This window comes from Lethenteron reissneri, chromosome 36 (genome assembly GCF_015708825.2).
Source record: "Lethenteron reissneri isolate LAM-NWPU_2019-01 chromosome 36, ASM1570882v1, whole genome shotgun sequence".
In the NCBI taxonomy this organism is placed as follows: domain Eukaryota; kingdom Metazoa; phylum Chordata; class Hyperoartia; order Petromyzontiformes; family Petromyzontidae; genus Lethenteron; species Lethenteron reissneri.
In genome coordinates, this window is record NC_083814.1 from 6,927,296 (window position 1) to 6,940,284 (window position 12,989).

The 12,989-nt window shown below is 48.2% G+C and overlaps 1 protein-coding gene across 2 annotated transcripts in view; it reads right to left on the reverse strand.

Moving 5' to 3' along the window:
* The window catches only part of LOC133351081 (chloride channel protein ClC-Kb-like), a 45,051-nt gene that overhangs the window by 7,913 nt on the left and 24,149 nt on the right, over nucleotides 1-12,989 (reverse strand). The window contains exons 11-16 of one of the 2 annotated variants that reach the window (XM_061566009.1): nucleotides 10,981-11,160; nucleotides 8,748-8,817; nucleotides 4,096-4,206; nucleotides 3,290-3,503; nucleotides 1,821-1,954; nucleotides 263-471 (exon numbers count right to left, since the gene is read on the reverse strand). In XM_061566009.1, coding sequence (XP_061421993.1) covers nucleotides 263-471; nucleotides 1,821-1,954; nucleotides 3,290-3,503; nucleotides 4,096-4,206; nucleotides 8,748-8,817; nucleotides 10,981-11,160 — 918 coding nt within the window. The remainder of the gene's footprint in view (nucleotides 1-262; nucleotides 472-1,820; nucleotides 1,955-3,289; nucleotides 3,504-4,095; nucleotides 4,207-8,747; nucleotides 8,818-10,980; nucleotides 11,161-12,989) is intronic. The other variant, XM_061566010.1, reaches the window with a different exon arrangement.

Below are 12,989 nucleotides of genomic sequence, written 5' to 3' on the forward strand. Positions count from 1 at the left end.
CTAGTCTCCATTGGTGTTGGACCAGATGACGCCAAAAGACGCACAACTCAAAGACAATGCACCATCAGAGTATGAGAGCTCGGGGTAAGCATTTACACCATTGGTACCTCATTTGCCAGTAGCAAAATATGATAATTGTTTTTTTTACCCTTTTATCTGGCAACACCAGGTAAGGCGCACAACTCAAAAACAACAACAACAACAACAAAATCCGCACGGGCACCGTCACGCACGCGCGTGCACGAGCGTGCGAGCCGATTACATCGCTCCGCCTCCGCGACGGACGTCCTCGCTTGGACGGGCAAGGGTAGAGGACCTCGTGCAGGTAGTCGTGGTGCTGCTCCTCGCCGCTCGCGTGCTCCGCCAGCAGCCGACGCCGCAGGTGCTCCAGCCGGCGCTCCGAGCTCAGCTGGTCGCCCACCAGGCGGATGAGCTCCATGCGCTTGATGGAGCCCAGCAGCACGCGCGACTCTGCGGGTTGACGATGTGGGGGGGGAGGAGGGGGGGAGGTCAATAGGGGGTCAATAAGGCAGGGATATATAGGGGAAATGAGTAGGGATGTGGCAGGGATATATAGGGGAAATGAGGAGGGATGGTGGTGAAGATGTATAGGGGAAATGAGGGATGGTGGTGAGGGATATATAGGGGAAATGAGTAGAGATGGTGGTAAAGATGTATAGGGGAAATGAGAGATAGTGGCAGGGATATATAGGGGAAATGAGAGATAGTGGCAGGGATATATAGGGGAAATGAGGAAAGACGGTGGTGAGGGATATATAGGGGAAATGAGAAGGGACGGTTGTGAGGGATATATAGGGGAATGAAGAGAGATGGTGGCAGGGGTAAATAGGGGTTAATTAGGAAAGAGAGTGGCGCACGCACGTACAGGTAGCAATGCATTTGTTTGGCAGTGTCGGGTGGCGGAGGGATCTTAAACCATACAAATTCACGCCTTTTGGCGTCCTCTGGTCTAACACCGTTTTGAGACGAGGCTCAAAAGAAAGCTGTCTCTGGTGTGGACCAATCAGTTTCAAGGACAATGCATATATTATCAGAGTATGTTTTTTTTCGATTTAAAGCTTTCGTGACTGCAGGGATTCATCTTCTTGGTTCTTTCGGTAAAGTCACGTAGAATGGAAATAATAAAAATAAACATTAAACATAATAAAATATTTTATTATGTTTAATTTTTATTATTTTATTATTTCCATTCTACGTGACTTTACCGAAATAACCAAGAAGAGTATGTGTTTTGTTTGCATTCTGACCACAAGCATTGTGGTTAATGCAGACATGATTCCTTGTAAACGTTTTCAGTTTGGTGTTTTAACAACTTAACACACCTGTTTTGTTGCCAGAAATAAGGTTAAAACCGATTCTCATACAAATCAGTTCAGATCGTTCGGTGCGGCCCAAGCCAAACATCCCGAATCCCACAGCCGTTGCTGCGAGAGAAACCCGCGCACAACACGCTTCACGGCGACGCCGCTCGCTTGCTCAGCGAACGCCAACCAGAGGTCGCAAACGGGTTTTGATTCCTTACCCGTACCCGTACCTGGCCGCACCAGGGTCGCAAATGGGTACCCGTACCCGTACCCGGTCGGGTACGGGTTCCCGTTCTCTACCCGTACCCATACCCTACCCGAAATGAGTGACAAACGGTTACTCACCAGTGACTCACGGCCTACCCGTACCCGTACCCAGCCGCACCAGGGTCGCAAACGGCTACCCGTACCCGTACCCGGCCGGGTATGGGTAGCCGGGTATCGGGTAGGGCACGGGTATCGGGTACCCGGTTGCGACCTCTGACGCCAACGCACCGTTGGAGTCGACCAGGGGGAAGACGCGGATTTTGGTTTTCATCAGCAGGTCTTTCACGTCCTTGTAGGTGCTCTCCTTCGTCACGTACTTCACGTCGGTCGTCATGAAGTCCTCAGCCATCACGTCGTGAGATCTGCGGGGAAGTCATACGAAGCGTCTTGGCCGAGCAAAGCCCCCCCCCCAACAAGCGATGGATCTTCTCCGTCGAGGCCTCGTCGGCCAGCAGACAAACAGGGGCAGGGAAGTGGTCGTACATATCACAAGCTATACGTGCGTGCGTGCGTGTGTTTTTTTTAAAGTCATTTACAGTAAAACCTTGGATTGCGAGCATAATTCGTTCCGGAAACGTGTTTGTAATCCAAAGCACTCGTATATCAAAGCACTCGTATATCGGTTGTGATCACGTGACGCTTGGCAGACAAAGCGTATACACGTACTACTCGTATTGCAAGACCTCGCTCGTTTATCAAATTAATATTTATTAAAAAATTTTGCTCGTCTTGCAAAACACTCGCGGACCAAGTTACTCGCAATCAAAGGTTTTACTGTATAACAATAGTATATTTAAAAAAAACAATTTGGGGATGCTAGGCGAAATGCAGAGGGCCGCAATGCAGCTCTTCAGGAGCGGTTGATGGTTTTTGCACGATGCAAGAGGCTGAGTGATTTTTGTGCACGTTATTTGCGTGTTATTTGTACGTTATTTGTGCACGTTATCTGCGCGCTATTTGACGTTCTGCGCACACTTTTTGGTAATTCCCCCACACAAGTCCAGGCGTGCTCAGTCACCGCGTGCCACGGTGGGGACAGCTGCTACTGGGGGTGCCCCTTCAAACGGCGCTATACCAAAAACGAATAATTATTGGGAGGATGAGCTGGTGGCCGCGATCAACCTCTGTTGGGGCGAGGTTCAGCATGTTGCTAGGAACAGGAAGAAGTAGAGGCAACTCATTGTGGTCTTATAACCCACAGGGGATAAAGATCATGTACTACTAATTAACTATAATTAGATCTATTGTTATCTATAATTACTATAATAGGAGCTAATGATTATTATGCTGATATTGACACACCATACGGCGCATTATCCTACTGATTATTACAAGAATAACAATTATTCTAATAAGTATCGGTTATAATTATTATAATAATGAATACAATTTAAGAACAGTAATACATAACGATTATAATTCGTAAGCTCATCATACGTATTATACGCGTAATAATTAAGACTCAACACGATCTTAATTATTATTAAGAGGCACTATATGCATAATCAACGTGTTTGGGTTTAGATCGCGTTATTTATAAATGTGTCGTAACCCTCCACCACCCGACACGGCCAATCAGGCACTATATGACAATTATTTACAATAATACATATTATTACAATAACGATGACATCATTGTGATGTGCAGTCGGGGAGGAGGTGGTGGTGGTGGTGGGGGGGGAGAGGGTGCCCCTTACTCTGTCTTCCCCATGGCGAGCATGGGCATGAAGGGCAGCTTCTTTACGATGATGATGCCGTCGAAGAAGGACGGCTGCAGCCGCTGGCTGATGGCGTTGGCGATCAGCACCGCGATGAGAACGGGCAGGATGTGCGACATCTGCCCGCTCAGCTCGAACACAAGCACGGCCGTCGAGAGCGTGTGCGTCACCGCCCCCGAGTACGCCGCCGCGCCTGCGGATCAGGGAGATGGTCAAATGCCTCGCCCGGTATGCGGGAGGTTTCCTGCCTTAAGTTTTACCCACCCGGCAACATAGCAAGGGGCTGTTTCTTTCTGGCCTGCTTTTCTGCTTCTACCATCTACATAAACAAAGGCTCAGTTAAATTTCGATTTAAACCTTTCGTGACCGCGGGGATTCATCTTCTTGGTTCTTTCGGTAAAGTCACGTAGGAGGGAAATAATACAATTATAAAAATAAAACATAATAAAATAATTCTCACGGCTGCTTGCGTTGTGGCCGAAACGTCGTGAGAATTATTTTATTATGTTTTACTACACAGTGGCACTGGGGGTCGCAAAATGCCGATTAATTACGAATAAACCCCAATGATTCGATCGAAATTATGGATTTCGATCGGATCATCGAAATTAGGGATTTCGATCGGATCATCGAAATTAGGGATTTCGATATAACAAGAGAGAGAGAGACCCGGCCAATTGTGTCAGATTGTCCCTTAAGAAATGTAGATGCTGGGAGAATATCCAAGTAACCATTCACTTGTGGCGTTTCACCTGGCCGACGCACGCACGCGCGTACGTACGCACCTGCAAGCGCATAGGCGGACGGGTGGATCAGAATGGTGACTCCTTCGGCGATGATTCCATCCGGGAACATCTTGGCCATGAGCTCTCCATAGAGACGTCCGAGTCCGGCACCTGGCACACAGGAAGAGCAAGAGGAGCGGCGCGCTGAGTTCTGAATCATTGCTGAATCATTGCTTCTTCTTGGTTCTTTCGGTAAAGTCACGTAGAAGGGAAAAAATAAAATAATAAAAATAAAACATAATAAAATAATTCTCACGACGTTTCGGCCACAACGCAAGCAGCCGTCCTCAGGTGAAGAACAGGTCTGTCGGAAAGACAGCGTCTGAATGAACACTACCAGGCTTGGAAGCGTATATTTAAGCTGGGTTGGAGGGGGAAGAGCGCCTTGACACAAGTAGTGACTAATCCCATATCTGCATTTCCCATAAATATGCTAAATTCCTCTTTATATGCAAATGCCTTTGTCAAGGCGCTCTTCCCCCTCCAACCCAGCTTAAATATACGCTCCAAGCTTGGTGGTGTTTCATTCAGACGCTGTCTTTCCAACAAACCTGTTCTTCACCTGAGGACGGCTGCTTGCGTTGTGGCCGAAACGTCGTGAGAAGAATTTTATTTTGTTTAATTTGTATTATTTTATTATTTCCCTTCTACGTGACTTTACCGAAAGAACCAAGAAGATGAATCCCTGCAGTCACGAAAGCTTTAAATCGGAATCATTGCTTGTGTAAGGGGTGGTGGACCACCGCCAAGCGGTAGCACGTTCGTGGTTTGATTCCCCAGTGTAACTCTGCGGTGCGTATTGACCAACCAAAGAACGCATGCCGTGTGATCCAAAGCGGACGTTAAAGATTCCCTGACGTCTTTCGCAGGAGTGGGTCATTTCAGTTTCAGTTCCCTGTGAGCCATGCGGCTCTTGACTCGGGTGCAACCGCAAGAAAACAAAAACATGAACAAAGAAACATCTTAAAGTGATCTTCTTGGTTCTTTCGGTAAAGTCACGTAGGAGGAATATAATAAAATAATAAAAATAAAACATAATAAAATAATTCTCTCTGTGAAAATAATTCTCTCTGTGAGAATTATTTTATTATGTTTTATTTTTATTATTTTCCGTCTACGTGACTTTACCGAAAGAACCAAGACGATGAATCCCTGCAGTCACGAAAGCTTTAAATCGAAATCTTAAAGTGACTACACGCAACAGAAAAATCCGGTGTTCTGGTCCACGTTCATTTGGAATCTACATGCAGTAGCAATCATCGAGCCCCCCCCTACTGCGGACACTTGTCAGGACCCTCCTGACAAAGAATCGTGAGACTCGGTGAGGCTTTTAATGGTAATCGAGCGCGATAAATACATATAAGAATTCTAGATTTGAAGCTTTCGTGACTGCAAGGATTCATATTCTAATGTTTTTCGATAAAGTCACGTAGGTAAAAATTTTAAATTAAAATTAATAAAAAGTAAAATAAAATAAAATCACGTGTTGGCTCCGAAACGTCGCGATTTTATTTTATTTTACTTTTTATTAATTTTAATTTTTTACCTACGTGACTTTACCGAAAAAACCTAAGAATACATATAAGAATGTCTGCTTAGGTGTGCGCAGTTGTGATGTACAGCTCCCCGAGTTGATTTCAGTTAAAACATTTTTAAACCTGCCGGGGTCTCCCTGGGGAATCCTAGCGTACGTGCGCAATGATCTCTGCCAGACGCGAGCGACTGGGTCTGCCGAGCGGGATATTGTTCCCCCCTTCCCAGCCCCCCCTCTCTGGCTGGAAGGGGGACAATGCGAGGGGTGATGCCTGCATCAAGAACAATGGGCACAGACAGCCCCCCCCCCCGCCCCTCGCTCGCTGTGGGAGGCTGCGCTCTGCAGTTGGCGGACTTCATGTGACGGGGGCAGGGGGCTCCATTGTTGACTCCCGATATTTGACTCCAACTCGCTAGCGATGTGTTCACGTGCGCACGCACTGTTGTTGAACCTCTTTCGCGCACCGTACGTAGTAGACCCGCGCTAATCTATGGTGCTGGGGAAGGACTTCATCATCAGCCATGGTCTATTCACTGCTGGATGAAGGCCTCCCAAAGCCGCTACGTCCCTCGCAGTATTCAGCCTGGGGATGAATACGCCTGGTATTCATTCCCATGGGGTTGTCTCCTATCCAAGTTTATAACCAGGCTCAGCCCTGCTGAGCTTCCGAGATTCTGACGAGGCTGGTGCACTCGCGGCCACGTGGCCGTAGGGTCATCACGGCGCCAATGACGCGCTGGCCTCGACCATCCACAATGACGCGCGCGGGCAGCCCGCTCGCTCGCCGATGGCGTTGTGCCGCAGGAGGTTCGCGACTTCACTTTCGGAACAGCGACCACGTTCATGAATCCACATCTGGGCTCTTGAGCCGTTACAACGGCGTCGGGCACTCGTGAGTTGGGTGGATCGATTTTTTTTTTGGTGCCGTCATTCAACGATCTTGACGCTGTGTGAATCCTGGCAAACCGGAGTAAGCAGAGCCGTCCGTTCTAGGAAGCGTTCCGCCCTGGCGCGTTCAGTGGATCAGGATTGAGCGGTGTCGCGCACTTCTACCCGGCCAAGGTGCAGGAAGGGGGGGGGGGGGGCATTTGCTTGGTAACCAAACCAGGCTCCCAAATTTAGCACGGGTAACTACGCAACGTGCATACATCTCATACCGCCCGCAGCTGCACTCCCACCGCGGCCTGGATGCCACCTTCTTTCTGTACTGCCGTGAGCACACGAAGCAAAGATCCCCCTTGAAGCCTGAACAGACTTTTGGGGGGGCAAGTGCTGTTCGCGAGCACCTATGAAGGCCGGCACGGCACGTGTGGGTGGGTGGCCAGCACCACGTCAAGTCACCTTTGTCTCCCTAGTGGCGATGCTTACAACACCGCACCAGGTACTCATTTGAGGCTGAGTCGACCTACAGGGAGGCCCAGGACCGGTTCAGATAATCGCCACTGGTGTCGGCCACGAGCAGGAACCGAACTCGGCTCACTGGGTTCGCAGCGCAAGCGTAGCGCTAACCATTGCGCCACCGCTCCCTTGAGCACACGCTCGGAGACGCGCGTGCTGACGCTCGTCTGCTCAGGAAACCCAGCCCCACTAGGCACCACCCTGGATCACGAGTGTCCTCTCACCCCCCGCTTGTAATTGACAATGAAACAATGAGCGACCAATGCGTCGACGCCCGTTCAGGCTCGTGGATACGAATAAATTGTGAAAAGGAGAAGACAGAAGAGGGTCAAGGTGCAGCCCTGCAATTGCTCGCTCACGCCACTGCTGCTGGAAAGGCCTCCAGTAGGGGGAGCCCGAGAGAGTTCTACTCGAGGGTGTTTTTGGCCTACTCTTCCACACTGGACCAAAACAATCTACGGAAGATGTGAGAGTAGCCATACTTTGCCCAACTATACGTGACCTAAAATATATATATATTTAATTGTATTTACCTTTTTACGAGGTAAAGCCCAATGAGCGATTAGTTATTTTTTGGAAGCGACCTGGCCACACATGATAGCTTAACGAAGTGGCTTATCGCGTGCACATTTCTAGCAGCCAAAGACTCAAAACGCGTGTTCATTCTAAATGTGGAGGGAGACATCGGAGGACCTGGAGAAAAATCGACGCGACAATGGGGAGAACTTGAAAGCTCCAAATATACAGCTGACGTCAGGGTCGTGATTGAACCCACAACCTCCTGCATACCAGGCGAGGTAGTTAACATCTCGCCACCGCAACCTGCCGATCGGACTAGCTGTGTTCTACCCACTTATATTATTGCTGGGTGGACAGAGGCGAGGGGATTCAAGAATATTGCTCCCTTGTTTCAACTGCTTTGCCACGAGACTGAATATTGTAATAAATAGGTGGATCAAAGCTTCTAATTTTCCTCTATCACTGACTCCCCCTAGAAATATATTAAAATCTACCCACAGTTTATATAGAGCATCTTGAGATGTGATCAAATTTACACCCTGTATAAATCCACATCCTGTTTCAATCAGACGCACTCACGCAGAGATATCCACAGGCTCACACACACACACACAGAGAGCAAGAGACTCACGAAGCGAGCTAAAGGCTCAACAACGCGGAGACCCAAAGACTCGGCTCGAGTCCTATGTCTGCCAGCCTGCCCGTCTGCCCGTCTCTGTCGAACACGAAACAAAAACATCGATTCCACTTTAAAGCTTTCGTGACTGCAGGGATTAATCTTCTTGGTTCTTTCGGTAAAGTCACGTAGAAGGGAAGTAATAAAATAATAAAAATAAAACATAATAAAATAATTCTCACGACGTTTCGGCTACAACGCAAGCAGCCATCCTCATTCTTCACCTGAGGACGGGTGCTTGCGTTGTAGCCGAAACGTCGTGAGAATTATTTTATTATGTTTTATTTTTACTATTTTATTATTTCCCTTCTACGTGACTTTACCGAAAGAACCAAGAAGATCGATTCCACTCGTTATGCAGAGAGAGAGAGAGCGTCTTGATTTGCCGCCGTCACGGCATTACTCCGCAGCGTATCGCGATCACATCCTCGGTGCGCTCCCCCCGTCGAACGCGAGCGAGGTTTACAGCGAGGGTCGTGCTAGACAATGGCGTGGGTCGCCTCCGAGGTCACCGCGTGTACTCACCGTACACAAACACGGGCAGGAAATAACCAGCGGGAACAGGCAACGTGGTGGCGAGGATCAGCATGAAAAACTGTTGGGAGGGGAGGGTAAAGAAAGGCACACACGCGCTCGTTTAGTGCAGTTAAACATTGTGATTGATTGTCATAGACGGTTACAATCATTGACAGGCCTTTGCCAATACACTTCTGGATGAAGACCTCCACATGCACCAGTCGGTCACGGGGAGTTGCTCGACAATACTTCACCATGCTGGTCACTGCCAATGGCGGAGCCAGGAGTTTCAGGTAGGGGGGGGGGCAACCCCTCCAGCAATGAAAAATGATAGAGGAGTTGTTAGCAAGTAAGGACTTGTCCCTTGCTTTTTATTCGATGCGTGTGCGGCGATGGCGCAGCCATCGATCCGAAGGTCGAATTCGAACCGCGTTGTGTGATCGGCATCGCGCTCGCTGAAGGTGTTGATGCCTTCAGGGAAGTCGTGTGCTGTATGCGCAACTGCGCATAATTCTGTGAGTCACTTATAACCGCTTTGCCATTACTTATTGCCAATTATGGACTCAGACTATTGTCCTATCATCTCATAGAGTCCCTGGCACGTAATAATATGCTACACTGGCAGTAGGGGTCGCAAAATGCCGATTTATTACTAATAAACCCCAATGATCCGATCGAACTTAAGGATTTCGATCCAATCATTGGGGGGGGGGGGGGGGGCACGTGCCACACCCCCCCCCCCCGCCACTGGCTCCGCCACTGTGAGTTGGTGAAAGGGGAGAACAGGACCTGTTCCAGATATCACTCTACACTGGCGTCAGCAGTGGCGAAGGAATCAAACTCAGGTCGCTGGGTTGATAGGGCAGTGCGCTAATCATTAAGCCACCACTCCAATTATCTAATGTATGTATCTGCTGTATTTGTGTTGTAATCATAAACGGAGAAAATTTACCTTGACTTAAATTGTCACGCATGCAAGCGTGTAACGCGCCAATAATGATTGCTTTAACGCACCAGTAAGTTGAAGAATAGTATTCTTAGTTTTTTTTAGTCACGTAGGTAAAAAATTTAAATAAAAATTAATAAAAGTAAAATAAAAATTATATAAAAATCACGACGTTTCGTAGGTAACACAAGCTTCCGTCTTCAGGTGGAACCGTCACAGCACGATTGCTGTATCAAGTAAGTAAGTACTTGATACAAGTAAGTAAGTACTTGATACAGCTATCGTGCTGTGACGGTTCCACCTGAAGACGGAAGCTTGTGTTGCCTCTGAAACGTCGTGATTTTTATTGCATTTTACTTTGATTAATTTAAATTTTAATTTTTTACCTACGTGACTTTACCGAAAAAAACCTAAGAATATGAATCCTTGCAGTCACGAAAGCTTCAAATCTAGAATGAAGAATAGTAATCACAGCCAATCTTGGCGATTCTATCCGACGTTTTGTTTGAAGCTAAATCTGAACATCGGATGGTGGAGGGTCTTAACGACACACATTTGGCCAGATCAATATGTGGTCAGACTCAACAAAAAAATCTAGAATCGTAATATTGACTACGAAAAAGCTGTGTGTTTAGTTTGCTTATGTAAACTAAAACTAAAAATTTGTTATTGTATCAGGCAAGACAAATGATAGCTCAACGAAGTGGCTGATCACGTGGACATTTCTAGCAGCCAAATACTCTTCTAAACGCACGTTTCTAAATGTGGAGGTAAAAATTAACCCGTAAAAAAAAGTTTTTTACTATAAATCCTTTATATGCGTGGCGGCTAGAGTCTTCTCGTCCTCTGGCTTGAGATGGCTGCCACCTATGAGTCAGATGAATGGCTGCCACCATTAAGCAATTGGTAATTAAATATAATTTATTTTTTCCTAAACAGTGTAAAATTTTGGGGAAAAATTTTCACGAAAATACATTGTCACCCACAACGAGTCTGTGTGCAAAATGTCAGCTCGATTGGATCACGGGAAGTGGGTTAAAAAACGACCGAAAGATTTGCACGGTCGTAAGCGCGCAAGCAAGCAAGCAAGCGAACTTAATATAAAGGATTTAAAAACCGGAGGACCCGAAGAAAAATCCACGTGACCACGGGGAGAGAGAGAGAGCGAGAAAGAGACGCAAACTGCAAATCTACAGCAGGCATCAGGACCGAACCCACAGCGACCTCCTGCATACCGGGCGAGGGAGTTAACATCTCCGAGCCACCACGGTGCCAATGAGCGTGTTATATCGGCACCTTGAACACGGCGAACATGGCGAGCATGTGGAGCGAGGTGAGGCCCGTGTGCGTCCACTGCAGCCACTGGTCGTGATAGGTGGGGTTGGGAGGCTGCAGGGTCACGTTGCTCAGGTTCACGCTGTCGATTCCCCACGTGCGGTTGTCGAAAAAGGTCGCCAGGTGCTCCTTCATGGTCAGCTGTTGGTGCCGCAGAGAGTGCACGCGGACAGCTGCGTTAGGTCGTGTAGGTATGTTGAACTTTTTGCGCGCCGTTAGTCGCCGACCGTGGGTGGGTGAGTGGGTGAGTGAGTGGGTGAGTGAGCGGGTGAGTGAGTGGGTGAGTGAGCGGGTGAGTGAATGGGTGAGTGAATGGGTGAGTGAGCGGGTGAGTGAGCGGGTGAGTGAGTGAGTGGGTTAGTGAGTGGGTGAGTGGGTGAGTGAGTGGGTGAGTTAGTGAGTGGGTGGGTGGGTGAGTGAGTGGCTGGGTGAGTGAGTGAGCGGGTGAGTGAGTGAGTGGGTGAGTGAGTGAGTGGGTGAGTGGGTGAGTGAGTGGGTGGGTGAGCGGGTGAGTGAGCGGGTGAGTGGGTGAGTGAGCGGGTGAGTGGGTGAATTAGTGGGTAAGTTAGTGGGTGAGTAAGTGGATGAGTGAGTGGGTGAGTTAGTGGGTGAGTGAGCGGGTGAGTGAGCGGGTGAGTGAGCGGGTGAGTGAGCGGGTGAATTAGTGGGTAAGTTAGTGGGTGAGTAAGTGGATGAGTGAGCGGGTGAGTGAGTAGGTGAGTGAGTGGGTGAGTGAGCGGGTGAGTGGGTGAGTGAGCGGGTGAGTGGGTGAATTAGTGGGTAAGTTAGTGGGTGAGTAAGTGGATGAGTGAGTGGGTGAGTTAGTGGGTGAGTGAGCGGGTGAGTGAGCGGGTGAGTGAGCGGGTGAGTGAGCGGGTGAATTAGTGGGTAAGTTAGTGGGTGAGTAAGTGGATGAGTGAGCGGGTGAGTGAGTGAGTGAGCAGGTGAGTGAGTGGGTGAGTGTATGTATGTTTAACTTTTTTCGCACCGTACATAGTCAATTGTGAGTGAGTGGGTCAGTGTGTGGGTCAGTGTGTATGCATGTCCAACTTCTCTCGCACCATACGTGGCCAACCGTGCCAACCGGAGGTGCGGGGGAAATACAACAAACTGAACACTAAAAGCGGTTCTAAAGAAATGAATTCTCAATCTAGATTATTTGAAAGTGCATATCTCCAGTGACTTCCTAATAACGGAAGGAAGAACATTCCAGACGGCCGCAGAAGTGCATCTGAAAGCGCGTGAGCCAAAAGCCGCTGCGAGGATGACCGAGTGACCGGGTTAATATGAGCAAGCACAAAGCTTTAGTAGTCATCGTCATCCATTGTCAAAGAATAACATTCAATTACAGAGATGCGGCCCTGCAATTACTCGCTCATGCCACTGCCAGGGAGTCCCTCTATAGTCCACATTATTTGGCCTCCTCCTTAAGGCCAGCCCAAATGTCTTGGAAGAGGTAGAGGTTATCCTCTTGGTTCTTTCGGTAAAGTCACGTAGAAGGGAAATAATAAAATAATAAAAATTTAACATAATAAAATAATTCTCACGACGTTTCGGCCACAACGCAAGCAGCCGTCATCAGGTGGAGAACAGGTCTGTCGATAAGACAGACCTGGCCGAAACGTCGTGAGAATTATTTTATTATGTTTAATTTTTATTATTTTATTATTTCCATTCTACGTGACTTTACCGAAAGAACCAAGAAGATGAATCCCTGCAGTCACGAAAGCTTTAAATTGAAAAATATGTAGAGGTTACTCACGCTTTACCCCACCACACGTTACCTGCCCACTCAACGAACTGTGGTGAGCCCAATTACACTGCTGGACGAATAGAGGCGGGGGAGGGTGAGGGGGGCGATTTAAGAAACTTGCCACATTGTTTCAACTGCTGCGTCTGGAGATCAAATCGATCCGGCGAACCTCTGGCTTGCAAGTCCATCCAGTGTGACAACCATGACGAAACGACAG